The following is a 25,534-nucleotide window of genomic DNA, read 5'->3' as shown; positions in this document are numbered from 1 at the left end:
TAAACAATATACTTATAATACTATAACATATGGCTATAACAGTATAATCAACAAGATACATCTTCGAAATCAAATAATACACTGCTACATTGACTGATGTTCTAGAGTTGTGAATTTAAATATATTTTCTTTATAGTGGATTGGGAAACAAGTCAATCCAACTTATATTAATTACTTTTTGCTTTGCGGGTGCGAATGCTGCCATGTAGCGGCATTAGCCTGCTGTTTTAATCTACAAGGGTGTCTTTTACGTACAAAAGATATGGTTCTCTCTTAACACGGGTCAGCCTTTTATCGTCCCCTTCCGATGGACTACCCTACTTGTATATGGTGTCCAGGAACGGCCGGAAATCCAGTCCTTAAATTTTCTCCCTGGAAGGGGATCGAACCAGGAACCTTTGTGTTAGTAGTCCGATGCAGTAACCACTATAACTTTGAATCTTAAAATTAGATGTCAACCTAAAATAGTAAGTTTGCTGAAGACAAAATTCATTGAATAAATTGTGATCAGGAAAATATCCTACTAGATTTCAAAGAAAACCTGAAACCAAAAATGTTACAAATGCTGCTTTTATTTTGCTTGAAAGTTGTTGTAAAAACGGAATGATTATAGTTGATAGATACAGGTTTAAGATTATTTTATAGGGTAACACTCCATATATGCTGGCTGCAAATAAAGACGACAACTATATATCTAAGGTGAAAAAAGGAAAGATAGAAGTAATGAGTTTCCTCAAGGTAAATGTTCTGTCTTATCATATTATATAAAATAATCAAAAAATAATACAGTATATGTTTACACTGATTTTTATCAACAGCAAAATTTAGAAAATATCTGAAAACTTTCAACATTTTACTGTTACGTTAATATGTCTGTATGTCTATCCGAACGTTCATCCCAAAATTAGTTTCCATTTTCTTACTTGAGTTTGCCTCTATCAAATGTTATGAAGTCTATACAAGCTAAGTAGTCAGTACTTCGGTACTTACATGATTTATAACAAACCCTTTCTAAAATTGTCCGTTTATAAATTTGTAATTATAAAGAAACTAATGTTTTAACTCCCTCGTGCAAAGTTGACCTTAGATAGATTTGGTTCTTTTTATGTCTTTTTCACACATACCTCTTCAACTGTTTCGGTACTTATACATCATCGGCTTTCAAATATTTGGCTTTGAGCGTTCCTGATGAAATAAAAGCAAGAAAACAAGAATAGCGCTTCGGATGCATATAATTATTACACGTGTTGTTTTTAATATTTGACACACGATGCTTATTTCCACAAAACACAGGTAAAGGTCAAATTTGCGTGGCATCAATATAACAGTTCTCTTGTTACGGGGTATGTGTTCCGTAAACACATTTCTTGAAATGTAGTTTGTAACGTTCGAGTTGAAAAAGTGAAAAAGAATACTTTGTTTAATAAAAAACAGATAGTGTTTGGCATAACAAAAAAAAACATATTTTCGATAGAGTTGAAACATAAGGATATCTAGTATACAGCTACGGACTAACGTGTATAAAACTATTGATTAATAAAACATTTGAGAAGATGTTATATTGATACTGTCTATTTTTCATGAATATTATGTACCAATAAAAAGTCTAAGGTTAGGAATTATGAGGCAGAAAAAATGGAAATGATAAGACGTATTTTGTTTTGTTTTGGCCTTAAATGTGCTGCCGCACAGAGACACTATGAGACATATTTTTGATGTTTGGGAGAAATAAGCGCTCATAAAGATTTTTGGCCACGCCTTAATTTGTATGTCGATGTCCCTTGTCAAGGGGCTGTAATTCACTACTTGTTATAAGTCGCTGTCTGTAATATTTGTTTTTAATGTCATTTTTGCGACGTATACGCATGTGGCCAGGAGCAAACTAGTCAAGATACACATATAGAAACTGTTTCTTCTATAAACATTTTTTGATAAATAAATATATTTAGAACAAGTTCAGTTCAGGACAATGGTGGGCTGGTAAAAATTTCAAAAATTTATCAACTGACTGAAATAATTTTTCTGTCTCTAAAAGAAACAGCATTAAAAATGATGCACGTTAAATAAGGAGTACATAATGAAAACACATTGATGGTGTTACGGTCATGTGACAAACTTATGTTCATGAGATGATAAACAAAATTCTCTTAGCCAATCAGAAGACAAGTTCTATTAAACATTAAATTATCAATTCATTAATATATAATTCAGTTTTTTTGTGTTTCTGATAGACTTAGATTACTTACATAGAGAACAGAGTGAAAAATTGCGTGTTTACCAGTGCCAATTTCATTCTTTTAGGACATTTCTCATTAAAGTGACAGTAGAGTGAAATAAAACTATTAGATTTTAAAGCAACAACTATTTTAATACCAACAAGTTTAAGGTTGGTTTTTTTCTGGCACTCATAACTCAAGCGTTCTACCAAAAGATTAAGTTTTTAACAAAATAATATTTCACTTCATTGACTAAAACGTGATTATAAAGGCCTAAAGTAGACGTTGTTCCCGTTCTTTGTATTGTGTAATTTATATTTCTCTCCAACTTGCTTATCAAAAGTTGTTTATTTTTGTTTACTTTGCTTTGTCCTCCATTCAAATATTATTACAAATTAAGTACGATAGATCCGAGCTGAAATCTGAATTTTCACGGTATAAAACAGAGACAAATGCCTGGCTAAACGAAATCACGAATCATTTACCCAAAAAAAATCATTCAGGGCAGATTATACATTCCAATAGATCCCCTTAGTTACAGATTCTGGCTCATATAGCCTCCAGTCAATGAATATTTTCCTATTCATAACCATAACATATCGTCTGCTGCGTTGTAGGCTGTCATGGCAAAGGAAGAACCAGAAGTGGCCACAAAATTCTTCCATCAGAAAGGTCTAACACAAGTTATCAAAGGTAAGTTTGTATATGATTTCATTTCATGTGTGGAATACATCTGTGAGACGGCATCAAAAGATTTGAGAAAAAAACAAAAGTTATTTAATAGTAAAATGAAAATGAAAATTTTACATTGTTTTATATGATCAACTCATACAAGGCATATAAGGCTTTTTTTTACCTCAGACATAGATAACCTTAGCTGTATTTGGCAAAACTTTTAGGAATTTTGGTCCTCAATGCTCTTCAACTTCGTACTATTTTTGGCCTTTTTAACTTTTTTGGATTCGAGTGTCACTGATGAGTCTTTTGTAGAAGAAACGCGCGTCTGGCGTATATACTAAATTTAGTCCTGGTATCTGTGATGAGTTTAAATATACTCATACATTATGTACATGCTGTATATATATGGGACGGCAAAGAGTACACGAGTACTCAATATGGAGATCGATAACTCCTATATTTTTTAGTACTTGTTAGTTCTCAGCCCTGTTAGCTTTTACTAAATCCAGAGACATTTCTCCTCACATTACCACTCACTTAAGTTTCCTTTGAAATACCCTCCTCAGTAACGCTAGTTTTAATATCGTTAAACAACGTAGATTCGTTTATCCTGAGACTCCTATGTGTTGTACTAGAATTTTGTTTTATTTTAACTGTGTAAAGGATTTCTATTTGGCTGTCAATTCCTGTTTGGTAATATCGTTCAGAATGTGTAATTTATTTGACATTGGATTTTAAGGAGCTAGCGATCCTTCAACATAGTCTCTTTGGTTTTAATTTTATCTACTGTACTCATTACTGAGTGGGCTAGTATTTTGTGATAAGTTTCTATGCTTCTGTATTGTGCAAGCATTTTTCACTTAATCTAGACAATAACTTCCTGCTAAATTCATGTCATTATACTTTTATTATTTTTGGACGAAAGGCGCATCTGTTGTGAAAACTGCAAGGCTAGGCTATTTGATGAGGGTTTTTTTTTTATTTTGAAAGGATTATTTTCACATTTTGTCATCTTCTGTACTGATATGATTTCATTTTCGGTTTATCAATTTTATGACGTTGATGTGTACAATTTTTCTTTTTTGAGATCTTTAGGGAAGTCACTTACTGTCAAAATTTCTGTAATTTGTGAAGTACCAACTCAGCTTGATTTTTTAGTCACCTATTAATGTTTCATTTTTTTCAACTGCAAAGAAAGTTGAGGAAGGCGACATATAGAGATTTTTATTACTATCAATTCATATCAGTTTGAAGATTGTTTTGAGGCCATATTCAATAGGACATGGTCAAGTGATTGAATTAATAAGCAATAAGCAATATTCAGTTTTTCTGCCTAAGTTGTATTAAAAGGAACTACATAATAAACATATATAATAAACGACGATATTTTCTATAAAGTTATGTAACTGTCTGTTATTCTCAGTTTTTTTAACATTTTTTAGGCCCTGCCAACTACATCATAGTCTGTAGACTGGGATAATAAGCATTTGTTTTAATTTATTCCGGCAAGACATATCTCTGTGTCAATAATTTGTTTGTAATAAGGCATGATTCGACATTTGATGTAGAACTTTATAATGTTGAATTGTACTACGTACAGCTCGAATGATACTTTTAAATTTATAAATCAGTGTTAGCTTGTGATATTTGTAAAATTTATAACGATCTAAACATATATGATGGATAACACCCTGTGTATCTTCTTGTTTATACTGCTTGTATTTGTGTCAGCAAGAGAACAATAAAAAATGATGTTTGAATTTCATATCTTACATTTTTTTCGGTTTAATACATTTAGGACCCAACAAAGAAATACAGATATTTTCTGATATGGAATTTCAAGGTCTGTTAAGCAGCGGATCATACAAATGTTACTGGAACCGTGTTTTTCTTACCGGTCCATTTGGTGTTGGCAAGACATGCTTAGCCAAAATTCTAGTGGGAGATGAGGCTCCAGAGCAGCGAGAGTCAACAGATGGTATATGGATTTACCTCGGCAGAGCTGGAATGAATATAAAAGAACGTTGTTGGGTTTTCTTGGAAAAGGGTAGGTAAATTTTAAGACTATAGAAATAGACTGAGGATATGCATCTCAGAGTAATTGGTTTAATTTTGAGTAAGGGATTGAACCAAGATTTCAGTTCAAAGTTCGATTTATAATGTGAGGTGAAAATGTATCTCGAGTTACACTTTGAAATTAACTTAATTCTTTGTTTTATTCGTTGGTTTCCGTCTATTATATCGTCTTTACTTACTCTTTTGACCTTTGGTGGTAAATCCTTGGTAAGCCTAACATTATTATGTTTGATTCTTCTTAAACTTACTGCATATGACTATTTTGGGGTTACCATAATTAAACATTGTGAAACGTTCGAAAATCACTGATAGACATATATAATAACAACATTAACGGTACCAATTTTTCTGCACCAGATGCGCATTTTGACAATACATCCAAAAGGTCCAAAAAGTATAGCCAAATCCGTGAAAGGAATCAGAGCTTTGCATGAGGGAGATACATTCCTTAATTTATAATAATTTCTAACATTTTTGTTGTCTGTTTTGCAAAAGTTTTCATACAACTTATCTGACACTATATAAAGACGTACATATATAGAATTCTATAACTTGAATGCAAATATGAATAAGTCAAAAATTCTGCACAACTCAGATACTTCAATTTTTCAAACATTGCCAGACAGTGAAATCATTATGTTTTATTTTTAGAAAAAATCTTGTACTGATTTTGAATTCATATTAGAATTAGCTGGTACTGGGATTGGTGTTTAGATTATATCTTGTAGCATTTTGCCATTTGTATATAAAACTAAAGGCATTCATCCGATCAAATAAACGCTTAAACCTTATAATTTCAATATTCATTCATTTTCTACCATTTAAATTTTCAAACTGTCAACAATTTATCTAAATGTTGCAAATAGAAATTAAAAAAAACTTAGAACATATTTTGTTTTAAAACTTAACACGTTTGAGTGTTTATTTACTACGTTTTAACTTTTGGTTTTCAATCTTTGAGAAAAAATACTTCAATGATATTTGCAGTAAAACTTGTCGTATTTTTATAGATGATTTTTTTATCATTTTAAAAATCAATGTTATAGAGACAACATAAATGCTTAATAGCGGTTACAGTTACGCCTGAGTTAAAATGCACAAATTACTTCCAATACATTTGGAAGATTTGTCTCTTATATTCTAATTTTTAAGGGAGACCAGGCAAAAGAAATATTGTCACCTTTGGTCTCAAACGACAGTGACCTCCTAAAAGTGAGCCGTCCGTTTGGTTGTGAGATGCATAAAATTCACAAGCATTTAGAATGGCCATTATTTGGGGATGTTAAATCCGATGCCTCAAGTAGAGATAATGTCATCTAAGTTTCCATTTAAACCTCGTTTTACAGTGGCAGTCTTAATTTCGCTGACCTTCATCCTGGACTGCATCGTTTACTGGACCTACCTATTCTATTTATTATTAACTTGTTCGCGTCCTGAAAATGCATGACATATTTCCCACTGTATATAAGGCATACAACTATCAGCATTCAATTCTAAACCCTAGGTTTACCCTTAATTACTTGTTCGAAATGTTTTACATTGTGTTGTGTCATATAGGGGGATGGGTAATCGTAATTAGAAATTAGTTATCGATTACTTTTTGCAATGTGATCATATGTAACCAGGATATGACTTTCTTAACCATATTTGGTAATCTAAGTATTTCTTAAGTTGACGCGAATCAATATATCATAACACACGTTTTAGAAATGAACTTTTGTTTTATTAATCCGATATACATTATTTCAGGGACAGAGGTAATCGTAATCAGCATTCAGTTGTCATCGATAACTCTTTGCAATGTGATCACATGTAACCATTCAGTGTCTTTCTTAAACATATGTCTTAATCTAAGATTATACCCTTAGTAGATGTGAATTTATGTTTTGCAATGATTAAAAACATTTCTTTGAAACGAACTTTTGTATGATACATCAGATAACATATTTCAGGGACTATCTTGAATGCAACAGTGCAAAGTTTACTACGAAGTAAAGAAATGGCAATTCCAGGTGTTGTAAAATCTATCGAGGAAGTGGCAGATACTGATGATGCTAAAAATAGGGAGGAAATCAAAAGCAAAGGTTCTGTATCTTCCAGTCTAGGGGCTGCAAAACGTATAGAGGAAATGCCTGATCGAAGTGGTGTTAAGTCTAATATCAGTAATCCAGGTGTTCATACGATAACGTCAAGGTTGAAAGCTTTCTTCAGTCTCCCAGGTCGAAAACAGAAAGAATTTAAAGGTATGTGTTGTTAATATTATGTGTAAATATGATTCATGCCATATTGTGTAGTCGTCTGGTCTTTCTTGTCAGTGTTGTGCTTAATTTTGTCCATGTCACAGTTTATGTTAACCAATAACGTCGTTAAACAGTGAATAGCTGCGAAATTTTACTAGAAGGTTCTATTCTTCAAACAAGGGGTTGGGATTGATTTTGATGGTTATGGCCAAAATTGTCTAAAAGAACCAAAAACTAGGATGCATATGCTGCTGGAAAACTATTTGTGTATCTCTATGAACTTGTACCACAAGGTGTCACGACACAACCGAAAAGTTGGGATTTTTTTGTGTTATTGTCCAAACTGTTTTGGAAGGAGGGGTCCAACAAAAAGTATTTTTTATGTTACAGGACTTGTGTATAAATGTATGGATATCTGTGAAATTGTACATGTGTACGACAATGTCCTATACATCAAAATAAAGGGTTGGGCTTTATTTTGGTTATTATTGCCAAATCTGTTAAAAAGGATAAAAAGAATAGAATTTAAATGTTCTCGGACAATAGCTTGTGTATAAATCTATGGCTTTCAATGAAGTTATAGCCAAAGGTGTCATACTAAAAAGGAAGGTTTAGAATTTTTTTGGGGATTATACTCAAACTGTGAAGGAAGTAACGGCCATAAAGACATAGATTTCCATGTTTCCTGACAATAACTGATGTTAAAGACTATTGGTCTCTGTGAAATTTAAACTCGAAGGCTCTGTACTAAAAAGGGAAAGCTTGGAATGACTTTAGGGGTTAAACCCTAAATACTTTACTAAAAGGGGTAAACGATACTTTTTTTTCTACTTTGAATTAATTGGTTTTTTTATAGAGCAATATCAATCGGGTTCTAATTAAAAGACTTGAATTCTTCTTGTTCTTTAAAATGCGGAATCTATCAATGTAATGTGTTCATATTTTGAATTTTGGACTCTTTTTCAAACTGGTCATCATTAAGGTTAGGAGAATCCAAAATGAGACTTTGTTCAATATTTAAAAATGAAATAATAGATTTTTGTATTTGCTGAATCGAAACATGTATTTAGATTTTATAGTTAAGGACCAGCTTTCAAATCGTCACAAATCGGGGTCTTTTAAATTAACCACTTTTTCAAATTCAACAAAAAATAATTTTCATGTATTTATATTTTATATATTTTACTATTATAGTCAAAAAGGCCAATTTCAAACTTTTAAAGTTGAAGTTCTTAGACAACATTCTATCTGAGTCGTATCAACAAGCACACTGCAAACTATTAATTTTAATAACCCTATGCCAGAACATAGATGTCATCATTTATTTTTTGCGACACATATCCTCACTGAACGTGGTTGTATCTTAATACACCTCACACAGCAAAATGCATTACCAATTTTAACAACTTTTTTACTGCCAAGAATGGAAAAGTCCTACGGTAACTATATTATATTCCAAGTCTAACCCTTGTGTGTAAAATGGTCTAGCCCGTACATGTATCATTTCAAAGATCTATAAAATAATCTATGTTTTTGAATCATTGATTTAATTGTATCAAGACATGACTGCTGAAATGAATATCATTGCAAAACATTTCAAAAGTCAAAACATTTGAAAAGTGAAACAATGCTTTGTGAATAATGATTTGTCTGTTTACAAAACTTGTTTGACAAATTTGTAAATGAGCAATTATTTTTTTTTCAATATCTAGGAAATTTTAAAAAAAACATACACGATTATCTTTAACCTTATATTCAGTTCTTACATACACAAAGCAACTTATATATTTTGTTTTCAGGTCAAAATGTTGCTCATCTTAAATCTTCAAATGATGAAAGTGCTCTGATGCATGGAGCTACTAGAGATGATAGTGCTGGGAAAAGGGGAGACTCGGAAGATATATTGACTGCCAAGGACATGTCAGAGGATGAAATTATTAAACTAATCCGATCTGAATGTAATAAAGGCAATTACGAAATGATAATTGTCCCCATTGATTTATGGGACTTTGGTGGTCAAAAGATATATCACTTGACACACCAACTCTTTATATCTAGCAGAGGCACTTTTGTATTAATCTTTAATGGTAGTAAGGGTATCCATGACGACATACCTGACTACAAAGACTTACCTGGCTGTAATAATCAACAGAATACTGCAGGTATGTTATCATTTATTAATGGGTAAAACAATCCGTCTTGTTCAATACAAAGATATATTTTATAGTCTTTCGATATAGGTAAACTGTAGATTGCCTAAGCTCTCCTTGAGCACAAAAGGCCTCAACATAAAAAACAATAGGCTCCTTAGTGAAGATGTATACAGCCACAGAGTCAGCAATACAAAATCTGGTATTGTTTGTAACATCTAGATGAACTGATCGAAGTTTGTTTTATCCCGTATAAATAATGAAAAATTTCATTTTCCTTTCTTAAAATTTGAACACAAAGAGCGGAAGACCAATTTGTGAATGCTAATATGTATAAAACTGAGTATGCTTAAACCCTACATTCTTTTGTTGCGTAATTCAGTTTATGATTCCTACAAATATATACAAAGTATTGTTAAAAGCTATGTCTGCGAGAATACAAAATATGTTCACCTCAAAGGAAAGATAAATAAGCTAACAACAGAAATGATTTGTTTTAATTCAACAATGCTGCTAACTATTGAAAAGATATCTTCAATTGATATGATTAGATAGTGGTAATGAGAATCAGTTATTTTCAGTTGTTTATAAATACCTATTGTTCAGTAATTATTGGCAGGCAATTTTATACTTTCAAACATATCAACATGCATGCGTGTTTGTTGCAGTCTATCTTGTCCATTGGGTTAATTCAGTCCTTACATATTGTAAGACTTCGGCCGAAAATGGAGGATACCCAAAAATCAAGTTTGTTGCAACACACAAAGATCAAGTAAAAGTAAGTACTCACATTAATTCAAGAACTGTGTAACTCTAATACTTTGACATGTCTGACAGAGTTACAATTAACTTTTGGGTTAACAACTCATCTGTCCGTTTTTTTCCTATGTCCATGACTCTTCAAAAAAGAATGAAATAAGTTGAATTTATGAACATGCCATAATGAAATTGTTTGCGGTATTCTGATCAGCTGTCAGATTTTAGCCTAGATTATGGGATTTTCACAGTCAGAGTGTTTGAAGTTTTTTTCCCACATTTTCCTGCCTTAGAATAGTTATCAAAGGTACCAGGATTATAATTTAGTACGCCAGACGCGCGTTTCGTCTACATAAGACTCATCAGTGACGCTCATATCAAAATATTTATAAAGCCAAACAAGTACAAAGTTGAAGAGCATTGAGGATCCAAAATTCCAAAAAATTGTGCCAAATGCATCTAAGGTAATCTATGCCTGGGATAAGAAAATCCTTAGTTTTTCGAAAAATTCAAAGTTTTGTAAGCAGGAAATTTATAAAAATGACCACATTATTGATATTCATGTCAACACCGAAGTGTTGACTACTGGGCTGGTGATACCCTCGGGGACGAAACGTCCACCAGCAGTGGCATCGACCCAGTGGTGTAAATAGTTATCAAAGGTACCAGGATTATAATTTAGTACGCCAGACGCGCGTTTCGTCTACATAAGACTCATCAGTGACGCTCATATCAAAATATTTATAAAGCCAAACAAGTACAAAGTTGAAGAGCATTGAGGATCCAAAATTCCAAAAAGTTGTGCCAAATGCATCTAAGGTAATCTATGCCTGGGATAAGAAAATCCTTAGTTTTTCGAAAAATTCAAAGTTTTGTAAGCAGGAAATTTATAAAAATGACCACGTGCACATTATTGATATTCATGTCAACACCGAAGTGTTGACTACTGGGCTGGTGATACCCTCGGGGACGAAACGTCCACCAGCAGTGGCATCGACCCAGTGGTGTAAATAGTTATCAAAGGTACCAGGATTATAATTTAGTACGCCAGACGCGCGTTTCGTCTACATAAGACTCATCAGTGACGCTCATATCAAAATATTTATAAAGCCAAACAAGTACAAAGTTGAAGAGCATTGAGGATCCAAAATTCCAAAAAGTTGTGCCAAATGCATCTAAGGTAATCTATGCCTGGGATAAGAAAATCCTTAGTTTTTCGAAAAATTCAAAGTTTTGTAAGCAGGAAATTTATAAAAATGACCACATTATTGATATTCATGTCAACACCGAAGTGTTGACTACTGGGCTGGTGATACCCTCGGGGACGAAACGTCCACCAGCAGTGACATCGACCCAGTGGTGTAAATAGTTATCAAAGGTACCAGGATTATAATTTAGTACGCCAGACGCGCGTTTCGTCTACATAAGACTCATCAGTGACGCTCATATCAAAATATTTATAAAGCCAAACAAGTACAAAGTTGAAGAGCATTGAGGATCCAAAATTCCAAAAAGTTGTGCCAAATGCATCTAAGGTAATCTATGCCTGGGATAAGAAAATCCTTAGTTTTTCGAAAAATTCAAAGTTTTGTAAGCAGGAAATTTATAAAAATGACCACATTATTGATATTCATGTCAACACCGAAGTGTTGACTACTGGGCTGGTGATACCCTCGGGGACGAAACGTCCACCAGCAGTGGCATCGACCCAGTAGAAATGAGTAATTGATTTTCAAAATAAAATTACAAATGATGAAACAGATGTGTAGATCCTTGAAAACATGTAAAATGTATTGTAGCTATGTAGGGTTTTAAAAAATATATAATCGTTCTAGACTAAATCATTCGTCGTAAAGAGTTTAAAAGTTGTTGAAAGTACAGATCTCTGAAACTTCAAAAAAACATTAGCCTGGACGTTTTGTGGGACATTCTGTTTTTAAAAAAAAGGTGCATCTGAGATTTGATCCATCATAAATCATGGCCGCTGTGGCTTGACTTATTAAATGTAGTTTGAAGACATTTTTGGGCTTATCTCCATAAAATAGTTAAAGTCCATGTGACAGTATATGGTCAACTGTTATCCATGTAGCCTCGGTCACACCTTACCGTATAGCACGAACGGACGCCTAACGGATGAAAATAAAAGTTGTCCGTTGACAAAATTGTTATCCGTTGGGAATCCGTTGATGTACTGACCGAATAAAACGGACGTGTAACGGATGCATAACGGACACACACCGGATATGCAACGTACGAGAAACGGAAACGTACCGGACAGAACGGATGTCGAACGTACATCCAACGGACGAGTACCGCATATAACGGACACCTAACGGAAGCGTACCGGATAAAACGGATGAACGAGATATACGGAAAAATCAAAGGCGACAATAATAATACATTTAAATCGCATAAATATTCAAAATGTGTCTGTGTAACTGGTTTTGGTTTGTTCTTCAAAATTCCGCCAAAGGGCAGTGTTTTGCCTGAATAAGAACTGCTTGATTGTGAAGACGTGCCTATACTCTAAGATCGATTATGAATAATAAGAATTCATGAACCTTGAGAAATCTGACATACCAATAATTGGCATTTCTGACGCAAAATTTTCAATTGGCATTTATCCGTTTCAGATCCGTTCATTATCCGTTTTATCCGTTATACGTCCGGTAGAAGTCCGTTTCTTATCCCTTCAACATCCGTTTTATCCGTTAAACGTCCGGCAGAAGTCCGTTGGTGAATTTATCTTCCAGACCTCCAACGGATGTATAATGGACACGTAACGGATACAAAACGGAAACGAAACGGACGAGTACCGTACAAAACGGATGCCTAACGGACGTTCAACGGACATTTTATCCGTTGGACGTCCGTTCAAAGTTTTGAACATGCTCAATATTTTCCACAGGACAGAACGGACGTCGACGAATAAAGCGTACGCTTAACGAACATGCAACGGATATGAACGGACGTCTAACGGACATGAACGGATTGAAAACAAGTTATCCGTTAGGCGTCCGTTCGAGCTATCCGGTAACGTGTGACCGTGGCTTTAGGAATTCATTTTTGGAACTCTTGCAATTACAATTTCATTTTAAGCAAATGTGATAGAATAGTTTTAGTGAGAGGAAAACAGTTTTGACTATCCTGTTCACACAATAAATCATTAGTATCGCTTGATTCACTGAATTGTATATATACATTTTTCATTTGTGTATATTTTAGGGTGATATTGAGGAACAGAGACGAATCTTAGTAACCTCAATTGAAAAACTCTTTGAAAATCATGGAGGAAAACAACATCTTCAATATCAACCACTTATTTTTGTGGATGCAAGAAACAAAGAGGACGAAGAATTAGACACATTGAAGAAGCAGTTGGTGGAAGTTGCATTAGACCATCCTAGTTGCGGAGAATTAATGCCAACCAAGTTTGTACCCCTTGAACTTCAATTAGCCAAAAAAGTAGAGGAAAAAAAGAAAGTCCTATCCATTGGTGAACTGAAGGACCTTAACCAGCAGAATGAAAAACATGCATTAACCCCTGATCAGCTACAAAAGTTTCTGAAGGTTAACCATGCCCTTGGCAAACTGATCTACTTCGATGAAGCTTGCTTGAGAGATAACGTTATCATAGATCCAGTGTTTTTGGTAGACGTGCTACGTTCCATCGTTACTGATGAACAATTTTGGCCAGAACATCTCACTGAGGTACTTGGAGACCTTAAGGAAAGTGGAAAATTGCGGAAAAAGGATTTATACGAAATATGGAAACAAGACTGTTTCAAGGAGATCTCAGAGCATACAGAATATATGGTAGAAATGTTAGTACATTTGGACATAATTTGTCGACAAAAAGTCGATGAATATGAATCAGAATTGTTCTTAGTTCCATGCATGATTAGAACCAAAAGAGAAGACAACTCACACATAGATTTTGACAGAAGCATACATCTGGCTTATAGGTTTAAAGAGGAAGTTGTGCCACCTGCTATCCTTTACCGGTTCATTGCGACTTTCATATCAATTTGGAAGCTTCGAATCAGCACTAAATCAAGTCGTCTGATGATCTTTACTGACAGTGCTGATGTTACAATTGATAATGAACACGATATGAGAATTGACATTCAGGGAAACAGAATCATAGTTTCTCTTTCTCACAAAGAAAGCCAAAATTCCATTGTACCAACAATAGCATCAACAGCTCAGGAATGCCTCACACATGCCATTACACGCATTTCCAATTTCTATTTCTCAGTTTCAGAAGATTCTGATTGTACTAGAGATTTGCCTTTTACCATTCAAATTGGTATAGTTTGTGGGTCAGATCTTTGCTTTTTTGACCACATGTTGAGATCTAAGGAGGAATGGACATGCCCAGATCACAATAGAATACACAAGACTAATAGTGTGTCCAGATGGTTTGCAGACAAGGTATCTATCTTTTATAGAATGTTTTTAACTTTTTGCTATTGAATGAAGAGTCAATTACCTTTTGAAGGTTTGAACGGTCATTTTGAACTTATAACCATATGAAAAGTTAGAGCAATTATTTAGATGTGTTCAGTGTTTCAGTAAATTTTCCGACTTCTCCTTGCAATAACCCTAACCCTAACCCTAACTCTAACCCATGAACTGATCTTAACTTACTACAAGTCAACGGTCTGAACATTACTGTATTTACCGTTGTTTATAAGTACATGACGTATAAACATTGACTGGATTATACCATTGTTTATAAGTACATGAAGTATAAACATTGACTGGATTATACAAATGAGTTGATAAAGAACCAAACAAAACTATTTCTTAATTTCATGCGTCCAAGGTGCTTTTCTGATTTGATCTTCATCAGGAACGCTCAATTCTAAATGTTTGAAATTCAAGGTTGTATTAGAACCGAACCAGTCTTTAAACATCTGTAAGAAAGAGCTCAATCACCATTTTGGAAAAAAGTCAAAATGCTAATTTAAGAACACTCACCATTTCTAGTTAGTATAAATACAAAAGCCACTGAAACATCAATACTTGCAGATCAATCATATTAGGGTTAAGATATCATAACTGCATAAACATACAACTTCAGTTTATCTTATCTTACAGTCACATACGGAGGGTGACAGATGCCTAGAAGATTGTCCAGGTAAGACATATCTTAATATTACCAACATTATATTTTAAAGGTGTGTGTGTTCGTTTATAAACATAAAAGAAAATTTTGAAGAGAGAGCAATGAGAAAATAAAATCAATATGAATCAAGGCAAATCAGATATTTTGTATATAAGCATATAAACACATACCTTTTGATAAGGTCGAAGTCCAATCAGATGTTTCATGCACAAGCGAAACAGTAACGTATCAACACATGCTAATCTATAGGTGTAATACCACCAAATCATAGTACGTCATATCCGGTTGCATAAGAAAAAGGGTTGAGAAAAATAGTCCCTTGATTTTGACAGTTGTTGGTAATTAATCCTCATTTCATTGCAGTAAAATATTTCTGGGTCATAGACATATATATTGGGTATTTCATGGAACTATATATTTTATTTGGGGTTTCTATAAAAACAAAACATTTGAGGTTACATGGTTACTAGAGCTTGTACACGTGTATAAAGGAGATGATTGCTTAACTTCCATTGATGGTTGTTTTCTTATATGCAATTAAATGTGAAATTTTTTCTATAGTACTGGACAGGATTAAACTTTACTCAGGTCAAGTATTTCTGTATTTGAAACAAAGAAAATGTCTGCACATTTCTTGAGAAAATGCAAATTTATCAAAAACTAATAGGGGATAATCAATGGTGGTATTACACATATAAGGTTTAATACAAATCTTATTTTGGATGCACATTTTAATATATGATAGTGATCAATCAACACACACCAATCAATAAGGTTAAATACAAATCAGATATTAGACTTGTATTAATAAAATCATCGAAAATACCAGACTTATAATTTTAACACAAGACACCTTTAATATTCAGAAGACTCGTCAGTGATACTTGAACAAAAATTATTATGATAAATAACAATTACACCATGTACATATTGCATACATATACATGAAATTTATCTATCCACGCAAGCCAATCGATTGACGTACATAAATGACATTTATGTATCTACGCATGCCAATTGATTGATGTACATAAATGACATTTATGTATCTACGCATGCCAATTGATTGATGTACATAAATGACATTAAAATATCAACACATGCCAACCTATAAAATCAAAACAAATCATTCATTAGATTAACATAATTGAACCAGTAACCTATCAGTTGTCAAATTGCTAAGTGTATTTTTGAAATACTTAGTATTGACCAATGTATATCCTCTGGTTTTTCGTATTTTTAGATTCTATCTCCTTTATCGCTGCTCATTATTAATTTTGAACTATACATTACAGTTAAACTGGAAAGTCCATGATTTCTTATCTACTGTTATAGCTTAAGGTGGTACCTAACACTACAGGGAGATAACTCTGTAATGTCAGCTAAACGTTTTAATTGCGTTGTAATGTAAAGGGAATATTAAGCTTCCCAATGATCAAAATTGGTGTTTGTCAAACTGCTATATAACCAGTGTAATTTTTCTGACAAAACGGTTGGTTCAAAAAATTTTATATTTTAATATTTTTGTTAAAGGGTCAAAGTAAATACTTTGGCAAAATTTTATGAAAATTAAACGAGCCAAATTAATTTTAGTGAAAGTGTTGGGTACCACCTTAAGCAGACATTAAAAAAATAGTACGAGCTTGTGAATTAAGTTTCAATATATTACAGGTCTAGATATGGCATGGTTAGACAGCAATCCAGATGATAGACACTTGGGACGCTTAGCAGCTGAAATGACAATGGAAGAAATACGAAAAATATATATGCACCTAAAGGAAAAGAAACCGGCTAGGTCATGGGAAATTATTAACGAGTCAAAAAACAAAGAGTCTTTTGATATAAAAATCAAAGCTTTACATGATTGGAAGAAGAACACACTATATGCTTCATTCAATCAGATTCAGCAAAGTATGAAAGAGGAAGATATTGACATCCACATATTATGTCAGGTACACATGTGATGATAATCATGTAATACTAGAGTTTTCCAATAAAATGACATACGTACCTAACTTAAACCACGAACGTAACGGGACCGGTTATTGCTAACCTATTAATTTTGTTAAATGCGTCTGTCAAGTTTTAACTAAGTATTCCTAAACTATAAAACCCATTCATAATAACTTTTATCAATATCAAGTATCTACAAGATGATGAAAAACGAAAGAAATCATGATTTTTATATATCACGTGATTATTGAGATTCCCGCCTAAACTTCACTGTCATACGACCACGTATATATAGGTATCTATATCTATCATACGATTTATTTGAGTTGTCTTTCATGGTATGACAATGAGTTTGTTTTTCCGAAATACTTTGCAAAATTTAATGAACATTTTATTATTTGATATTTTTATTGCTTTTGTTTGTCGTTATCAGATGGTGTCCGTTCTTCTTTTTCTTTTTTATTTTCTTAATGTTTTATAATATTTAAATTCCGGGAGTATTATTATTAGGTAGACTATTTTAGCAATTTCAGAAAAATTTAACTCGAAGTGCTAATCAGAATGTGTCTCTGTTAAAGTTAATAACTGGGATTGCATCATAGTTTTTAAAGCATCGTTTCAAATGTTCTGTTCTCCTGCAGTTAATCTCCTTTATTTACAATCTCCGAATTATTTTTTCTTTCAACAGGCAAAACGAAGTACGATACGACAACGGGATGTGCATATTTATAAAAAAAATGATACATGTCTTTTACTTCTTTAAATTTTGAGTTTTATGAGTTGACAAACACCTTTCTTTCAAATGAAAGTCAACGAACATTAAAAATAAAAGAATATTGTAATAATTGATAATAATATATGTAAATAAATCTGTACCCCAATTCGTTAAATAGATTGTAATTTTGGAAGGTGTACTTGATTAGCAACTGATGACTAATCTGCGTATAAACATTGACCACTGTGGATAGAAAACTATCAGTTTAAAGTACATAGTAATTGGCTAAACATATCCTGTCCTCAAATGTCTCTGATTAAAAGTGGATGAGAAATCTAATTTACATACTTGTTACATTTTTGAGACAACTATAACATGTATAATATATATGTATAATGCCACTTCAGCCTTTATGGGAATTTTCTTTTACTCTTACTTGTCCAATAAGAAGTGGATTCTAAAACTATCACATCTATTGATTGAGTCAGCGACCGATTTCCTTTCAATTTTTGTCTCGCTTTGGAGGTATGTATATTTTAAAGTGACAAGTCTGTGACAGATCCATTGACAGGATCATCAGTGGTGAAGGTGATACATGACTGAAAAAAAAACATTTTACATTCATAGTTATATACTAATATATGGGATTGACTGTTAGCAGGCTAGCCTCAATAAGGGTTCAATTATTTTGAACCCTGGTCGAATAACTTTAAGACTTTTTCGGCTTCTACAGGAAGCATGATGCATTCACGAGTAATAGCAGGTTATGGTTTACTCGTAAACAGACAAGTGTGTGTAAAGCGGTTACGCTCTCTTGTTACCTTTCATATGAAAATGCGACTCTAAGTTTTGGTCATGTACAAAAAGGTATATGCATTTATCATTATCATTTCATCATCCTTAATATAAATGTAATATTTGTCGCTTGATATAAGACATACATCTATATTATCATCATCATAGGTACTATACCAAGAGGTTAAATCTCTGTCGTAAGTACATGTATTGAATATAGCTTGAGGCTTCTTCGTCGTTAGTATTATAACTTGAGGCTTAATTCTTATCTGATATTTTGGCCTATTTATGTACGCATAAAATTGAGAAAGGAAATGGTGAATATGTCAAAGCGACAACCACCCGACCATAGAGCAAACAACAGCCGAAGGCAACCAATGGGTCTTCAATGTAGCGAGAATTCCCGCACCCGTAGGTGTCCTTCAGCTGGCCCCTAAAATATGCATAATAGTACTGTGATAATGGACGTCATACTAAACTCCGAATTATACACAAGAAACTAAAATTTAAAATCATACAAGACTAACAAAGGCCAGAGGCTCCTGACTTGGGACAGGCGCAAAATTGCGGCGGGGTTAAACATGTTTATGAGATCTCAACCCTCCCCCTATACCTCTAGCCAATGTAGAAAAGTAAAAGAATAACAATACGCACATTAAAATTCAGTTCATGCATCTCTATGCTACATAAAGTACATTGTAGTTTTTATAAAAGTCCAAGTTAAAGCCCAAAGAGATACACAAAAGTATGTTTATTAAATGATCATGCCACAATTAAAACAGTAAGAAATGGATTGACTTGTGAAACTGAAACGAAGCATAAAAACAGCAATTTCTAGTATTTCAAAATAAACTCCATGTACCGATCTGAAAGTATCCACAGCTGCTGAACACTATCTTAAAAACGACTAAAACTAATAAATAGTTAATAATATTGACATTATGTCGTATGGTTACACCACTGTCCTAGTATGGATGTGTCTGTCCCAAGTCACGAGCCTGTAATTCTAGCAGTGCTTATCGTTTGTTGTTGAATTTGCGTTAATATTTTTTAACATAAATTTGGCCGTTAGTTTTCTCATTTTACATTTGTCATTTTGTGGCCATTTAAAGCTGACTATGCGGTATGGGCTTTGCTCATTGTTTAAAACAGTACAGTGGCATATAGTTAATTAACATTTCTGTGTCATTTAGTCTCTTGTTGTCTCATTGGCAATCACACTACACCTTTTTTGTACATTTCACAAATTAAGTATAAAAAATGTATGCACAGTTTAAAAAACAAAACCTTTTGTCATGTAAAAAGAACGGAGTGTATGTAGGACCATTAGTGGTCATGACTGTATAGCAGATTATATAAATTTTCTATAAATTTAAAGATACTTTATCGGCAAATAATTCATGATGATTTGTTTTTTGGAATTAAAATAAATAGTGAACTTCTTAATCAAGGAAAAAATCCAATCAGTATGTAGTCTTAAACATGCGAGATGTTTAATATTCATAAATTGTTGTTTTTAAAAAGTATTAATCAAAGTCAAACGACAACCATTTCATTCCTTGTTCGTGCAATACAATTTGTGATCATGCCGGATCCAAGATATTTGAAAGACGGTGTAGTTCCCGATAATTGAATTTATACAAACGAGCGGAGCGATGCGAACAAAAATTGGACGATTATAAGCTAAAGATTTGTATAGATAATGTGGAACATATGAGATTTTCAAAATTATCTAGCGATCGAAAAAGAGGGGGTACGCCCTCTACCCCTGTATCCTCGAATTCACGTTTACGTATATATGGACAAAAACCTCGTCCCATACAATTAAATTATAGAAATTTTATTTTTTCTAAAAAGTCGAGTACACCTTTTACATTCGGGTGTGTTGGAACCCACTTTAAACGCTTATACTTTTCAAAACAAACAAAAAAGACAACCTTCTCGCTTCGGAATTTATTATTTTAATATTTTCATGCTAGATTTTGTCTAGGTAGTTTTTAAAATTCATAATTTGAGAAGAACTAAAGTATGGGTCGAGTGAAATGACAAGAAATGATGGGTGTATGCGATTACATGTTGCTAACTTACTTATTCCATTATAAAATTTTTGTCAATCAAATCATTCAAAATTTGATGGCAAAATATTCAAATATTAAACAAAATAGTTGGGGTTGATTTTTATATAAACTATATTCCAGGAAAAAATTCGAGTTTAAAGAGCAAAACATGCATGCAGTGTATTCTCCCCTCCGTCATGCTTCAATTCAATAGGACGAAATATGTTGAGTTAGGTCGGTTATGCCAAGTAAAGTCATTTTATTGGAAATCTCTACTACACCTTTCGTGCCCAATAACCATTTCGACAGCTTTCACGGATGATTTGAAATGGTTTATCCAAATTGTGAATGACAAGTAATGAGATTAAAACATTTGAATATTTTCATTTAAAAGCAGAAATTATCTGCAAATTTTTACAATTAACAAATATTAAAATATAAATTACATTATTTTTTTTTTCTGCCATTAAAACATTAATTGCTTCATTATTTCATTATTTTGTCAAAATAACAAAACATTGAAAGGTGAACATATGGTATTAAACAATTAGTGTCCAAATCATTTATATGAGGGATAGTACAGTAAAAAACTTGGTTTTTTTCAAAAATGTGTTAATAAAATAATCTAATGCATACATGTATAACTTCAGATTTCAAGAGAAGTTCAAAAAGACTTGGGTAAGTGATCATTTGAAATAGTTTAAACTGAAAATTGCACTTTTGTAAGCATGTGTTTCTGGATTTAGCCTTTTTAGGAATGATCAATCGTTAAACAGTACTGGATTGCATGAAAAGCTGTTTCACAAAAACCAAAGAGGGACGAAAGATCCCAAAGGGACAGTCAAACTCATAGATCGAAAAATAAACTGACAACGCAAAGGGGAAAAAAAGACAAACAGACAAATAATAGTACACAAGAAACAAAATAGAAAACTTAAGACTGAGCAACACGAACCCTGCCAAAAACTCGGGGTGATCTCAGGTGCTCTGGAAGGGTAAGCAGATCTTGCTCCAAAAATAACATTTGCGATTGAAAATAATAAATACGTCTGTTCATATATACATTTTAGACCAACCAAAGGAGAAATTGTTTATAAGACCATTTGGTTCAAATCTACAGCAATTGTCTGATCATATTGGTTATCAAACATATCAACTTGGAATAGAACTTGGGCTAAAAGTTGTTGAGATGCAACAGATTGAAAGAAACCATGTTACAAATCTTCGTAGCCAAACTGAGGAGGTCCTGAACAAATGGAGGAGACTTCCAGAAGCTACATATGAAGTTTTACTGAAAGCTCTTTATCGCCTTGAATTATCTAGTGTTATACCATACATAACATATGAGGAAGGATTAGCGGAACAAGCGGAAGGTACGAATAGTCTAAATATTAATCCATTAGTTTGATATTACTTTTTTACATGAACTATATACTATTATTACATTTAAGGGTCAGCTGTCTGTTCACGTAAACTTACATTCCTTCCAATAGTTTACCACTAAAAATCTACTGTCACGTGAGATACTGGTCACAATCATATCACAGTAGTCTCTAGTATTTTTTTACCGCCATTTATTATATCAAACCTTTCTTAAATTTACCAATTATTGTTATAGCTTACTGTGTAACCCTCTTCAAATAAGGAATTATTATCATCTTAAATTTACCAATTAGTGTTATAGCTTACTGTGTAATCTTAAATTTACCAATTAGTGTTATAGCTTACTGCGTAATCCTCTTCAAATAAGGAATTAGTATCATTATTATTATTATTATTAATGATCAATTTTGAAATTATAATAAAAGAAGGTTCCCACTTCCTAAGGGAAATTTGATTTTATATAAACCTACAGTTGGAAGCAGACCAAGCATAGCATGTCAATGACTAGTGGAACGGTGATAATTCATATGCACTTTGTGCAAACGCTGCTACTTAAAAGAGTAAATAGCACGTGTTGGGTTTTTTAATATTGTTGTGGGTATACGCATGTTTCAGTGGTTATTTGAATAATGATATCAGCCAGGGGTGGGAAAATATACAAAATTATAAATCATTTTAATTACAATAGTAATAACAATCTAATCAAATATAATTTATATTTTCCAAATACAGAGAGAATCATACAGGATATAGAAATCAGTCAAATTTTAGATTATATGATGTCACATTTAGTGATATCGTCCGATGATAGACGCCGCATTGAGCACCATGCTGGACAAGATGATCAGAATAAAAACTTGATTGAATTAGTGAATAAAAGGGGAGAGTCAACTTATAATGTGTTTGTTGATGCACTACGGATAAGTGGATACAAAGATTTAGCAGATGAATTGAAATATGATTCACAGGAAGAGGGCTCAGGTGAAGCATTAGAACCTCAAAATAAAGGTATGAACTGTCTTTCTAGACGGAAATACACACATAGTAGTATTTGTATTACATTGGTGTTCTTGATACATTTGAAGGTAAAAAGATCTAATGTTTGTTTTGAAAGGCAAAAAGTACCAATTTGAAAGTACAATTTTAAAAAAAAACATATAGTATTTGTTTCTACATTTTCGGTTTATTTAGGTCTTGTTATGTGCTGATATTTCCCTCAAAAGTTTCTCCTAGGATTTTTCAAAATAATTTTCTACTTCCCGTGAAACTCTCGTTGTTTATTATTGATATACATGTATATAAAGTGATAATAAAAACTTCTCAACAATAAATTGTAGGATTGTCAGAGTGGAATGTTCCAGTGTATAAAGTTCGTCTACAGAAGAATTACTCAAATATCGTTCACTGTATAAATCATGAGAACATAGTAGATCATTTAATATCATTTGATATTTTGACAATAGCTGATAGTCAAATGATAAATGCCTGTCCAGCACAAATACAAAAGAACAGAAAACTAATGGACATCCTTTTGCATGGGAGTGAAAAGGGATTTATTGAATTTCTAAAATCTATGCGAGAAGACTCTGTCACTACTGAACTGGCAGAGAAAATAGAAAGCACATTGGTTACAAGCAGAGATATATCAATTATGCAGGGTTGTTACAATTAAACTGGAAGAGTAACTTATACGTATATTATCCTATATGTAAAAATCTGAAGATCTGTCTATGGAAACGAAGATATTATAAATAATCTGAGTATGAAATATTTGCAAAACAGAAATAACTATTGGTTTTAATATTTGGAGCTTAATATTACTTTTTGATGAAGATATATATTGTTAATTCTACTATAAATTTGAGTTGTGAATGAGTAGATAAGGGAAAAAAACAGACAATAGTAACACTAATAGTACGGCGGCTTTGTGAAAAATTGTGCACATCCTGCTACAAGTATGAAATTTGGCATAGACCTTCCTCAACTATTTTTCTTTTATTTCAGATAGGGAGGCATTTGCAAAAAATGTCTCACTTCCAGTAAAATCCAAAATGGCGTACATCATACTTAAATTAGCCCAATCTTGAAGGCTAGTATGTGAATACGTGTTAATGACATGCATCTATCATAATATTTGGTACAAACCTTTGTTACGTACTACTTTTGGATATATGATATAGATTAGATGTCTTCAAAAACCCTACTTCCGGTAAAATATAATATGGTGTACATTGTACTAAAATAAGCTTATTTTTAGGGAGGGTAATTGAAATGTGTTTTGAAGTACTGCTACTATCATTATATTGTGCAGAAACCTTTCTTTGGTGCTTTTCATGGATACAATGTATAAGACATATGTCTTTAAAACCCTAACTTCCGGTGATATCCAATTTGGCTTACATAGAAATGTTGATATTTTTTCATTTTAATATTCAACTTTTTTCAAAATGTAAAGAAAACGTTTTTTTTAGCAGGTCATTAAACTTTTGGCTTTAAGTCATCCTCAAAACCACTAATTTTATTCAGCTTTATATGTTTGAATACAAAGTAAACACTTCCGGTAAAAAAAAACAATATGGCGTAAATTACAAAGATGAGTCCATATCTTCGATGTAGAGTTTTAGATTGATTAAAACAAAATAAAGTCACTAAAGTTTTTGAACATCGTTAGAATGACTAATGTATGGCCGCAAATACATGTTTATTCACAATCGGAGAGCTTATTTTCCAAATTTACAAAGATCGTGGTATTGTTTCTTACATCTATAATGTACAAGCTCCTGATAAGATGAATAGGCCTCACAAAGAGTTGTCCAAAAGGGTTCCCATGGATATTTTTCCCTTGGCCATTCATAAGCGTCTGGACTAGTCAGCATAACTTGTTACTCATTCGCATCCGCAAGGGTATATTGCACGTTTTACTTGCTGAAAAAGACTAGACCGAGTCGTGGGAATAGCCTCAATAGTATTTCCTCTTCCAAAAACACATGTTTTCTTGCTTTGTTAACCCCATCTGATAACATTGTTCAATCTTCTAACAAATAAATGCAACAGTAGTATACCGCTGTTTAGAATTCATGAATCGATAAGAAAAAACAAATCCGGGTTAAATATAAGATAACAACAGCAGAATGTAACACACACAGAAACGAACTATAATGTAACAATGGCCATTTTCCTGACTTTTCCAAAACCACGTATCGTTCTATCAATGAGATTGTCAAATCCATATCTGGTCATGTTGGCTGATCAATCATCATTCTAAATGATCGAGTCACATTTTTAAACACAATCCATGTCACCAACGCAGTTCATTTTCCAGCAAACGTGTAATATCTCAATGCCTAGTGTATGTGAAAGGTCATCGATAGATATATATCTGAA

At 32.9% G+C, this 25,534-nt stretch overlaps 1 protein-coding gene across 1 annotated transcript; it reads left to right on the top strand.

Moving 5' to 3' along the window:
• Positions 1-2,834: 2,834 nt before the first annotated feature.
• LOC143058455 (uncharacterized) lies at positions 2,835-24,111 on the top strand. Its single transcript, XM_076231941.1, has 12 exons — positions 2,835-2,909; positions 4,693-4,941; positions 6,923-7,213; positions 9,010-9,372; positions 10,029-10,138; positions 13,342-14,550; positions 15,220-15,259; positions 16,919-17,199; positions 21,418-21,445; positions 21,838-22,140; positions 22,883-23,158; positions 23,488-24,111. Exons 1-12 carry the CDS (start codon positions 2,840-2,842, stop codon positions 23,820-23,822), a joined length of 3,555 nt encoding a protein of 1,184 aa, XP_076088056.1. The 5' UTR covers positions 2,835-2,839; the 3' UTR covers positions 23,823-24,111.
• Positions 24,112-25,534: the final 1,423 nt, after the last annotated feature.

Source organism: Mytilus galloprovincialis, chromosome 14 (assembly GCF_965363235.1).
Source record: "Mytilus galloprovincialis chromosome 14, xbMytGall1.hap1.1, whole genome shotgun sequence".
Taxonomy (NCBI): Eukaryota; Metazoa; Mollusca; class Bivalvia; order Mytilida; family Mytilidae; genus Mytilus; species Mytilus galloprovincialis.
The sequence above is the reverse complement of the archived record's forward strand: the minus strand, read 5'-3'. Positions and strand labels throughout refer to the sequence as shown.

Bases quoted from the DNA above. Each gene is read 5' to 3' on its own strand.
- LOC143058455 (XM_076231941.1), top strand. From the start codon at position 2,840: ATGGCAAAGGAAGAACCAGAAGTGGCCACAAAATTCTTCCATCAGAAA. The intron at 14,551-15,219 runs GTATCTATCTTT...CTTATCTTACAG, and splicing joins CCAGATGGTTTGCAGACAAG to TCACATACGGAGGGTGACAG. The intron at 17,200-21,417 runs GTACACATGTGA...GTATAACTTCAG, and splicing joins ACATCCACATATTATGTCAG to ATTTCAAGAGAAGTTCAAAA.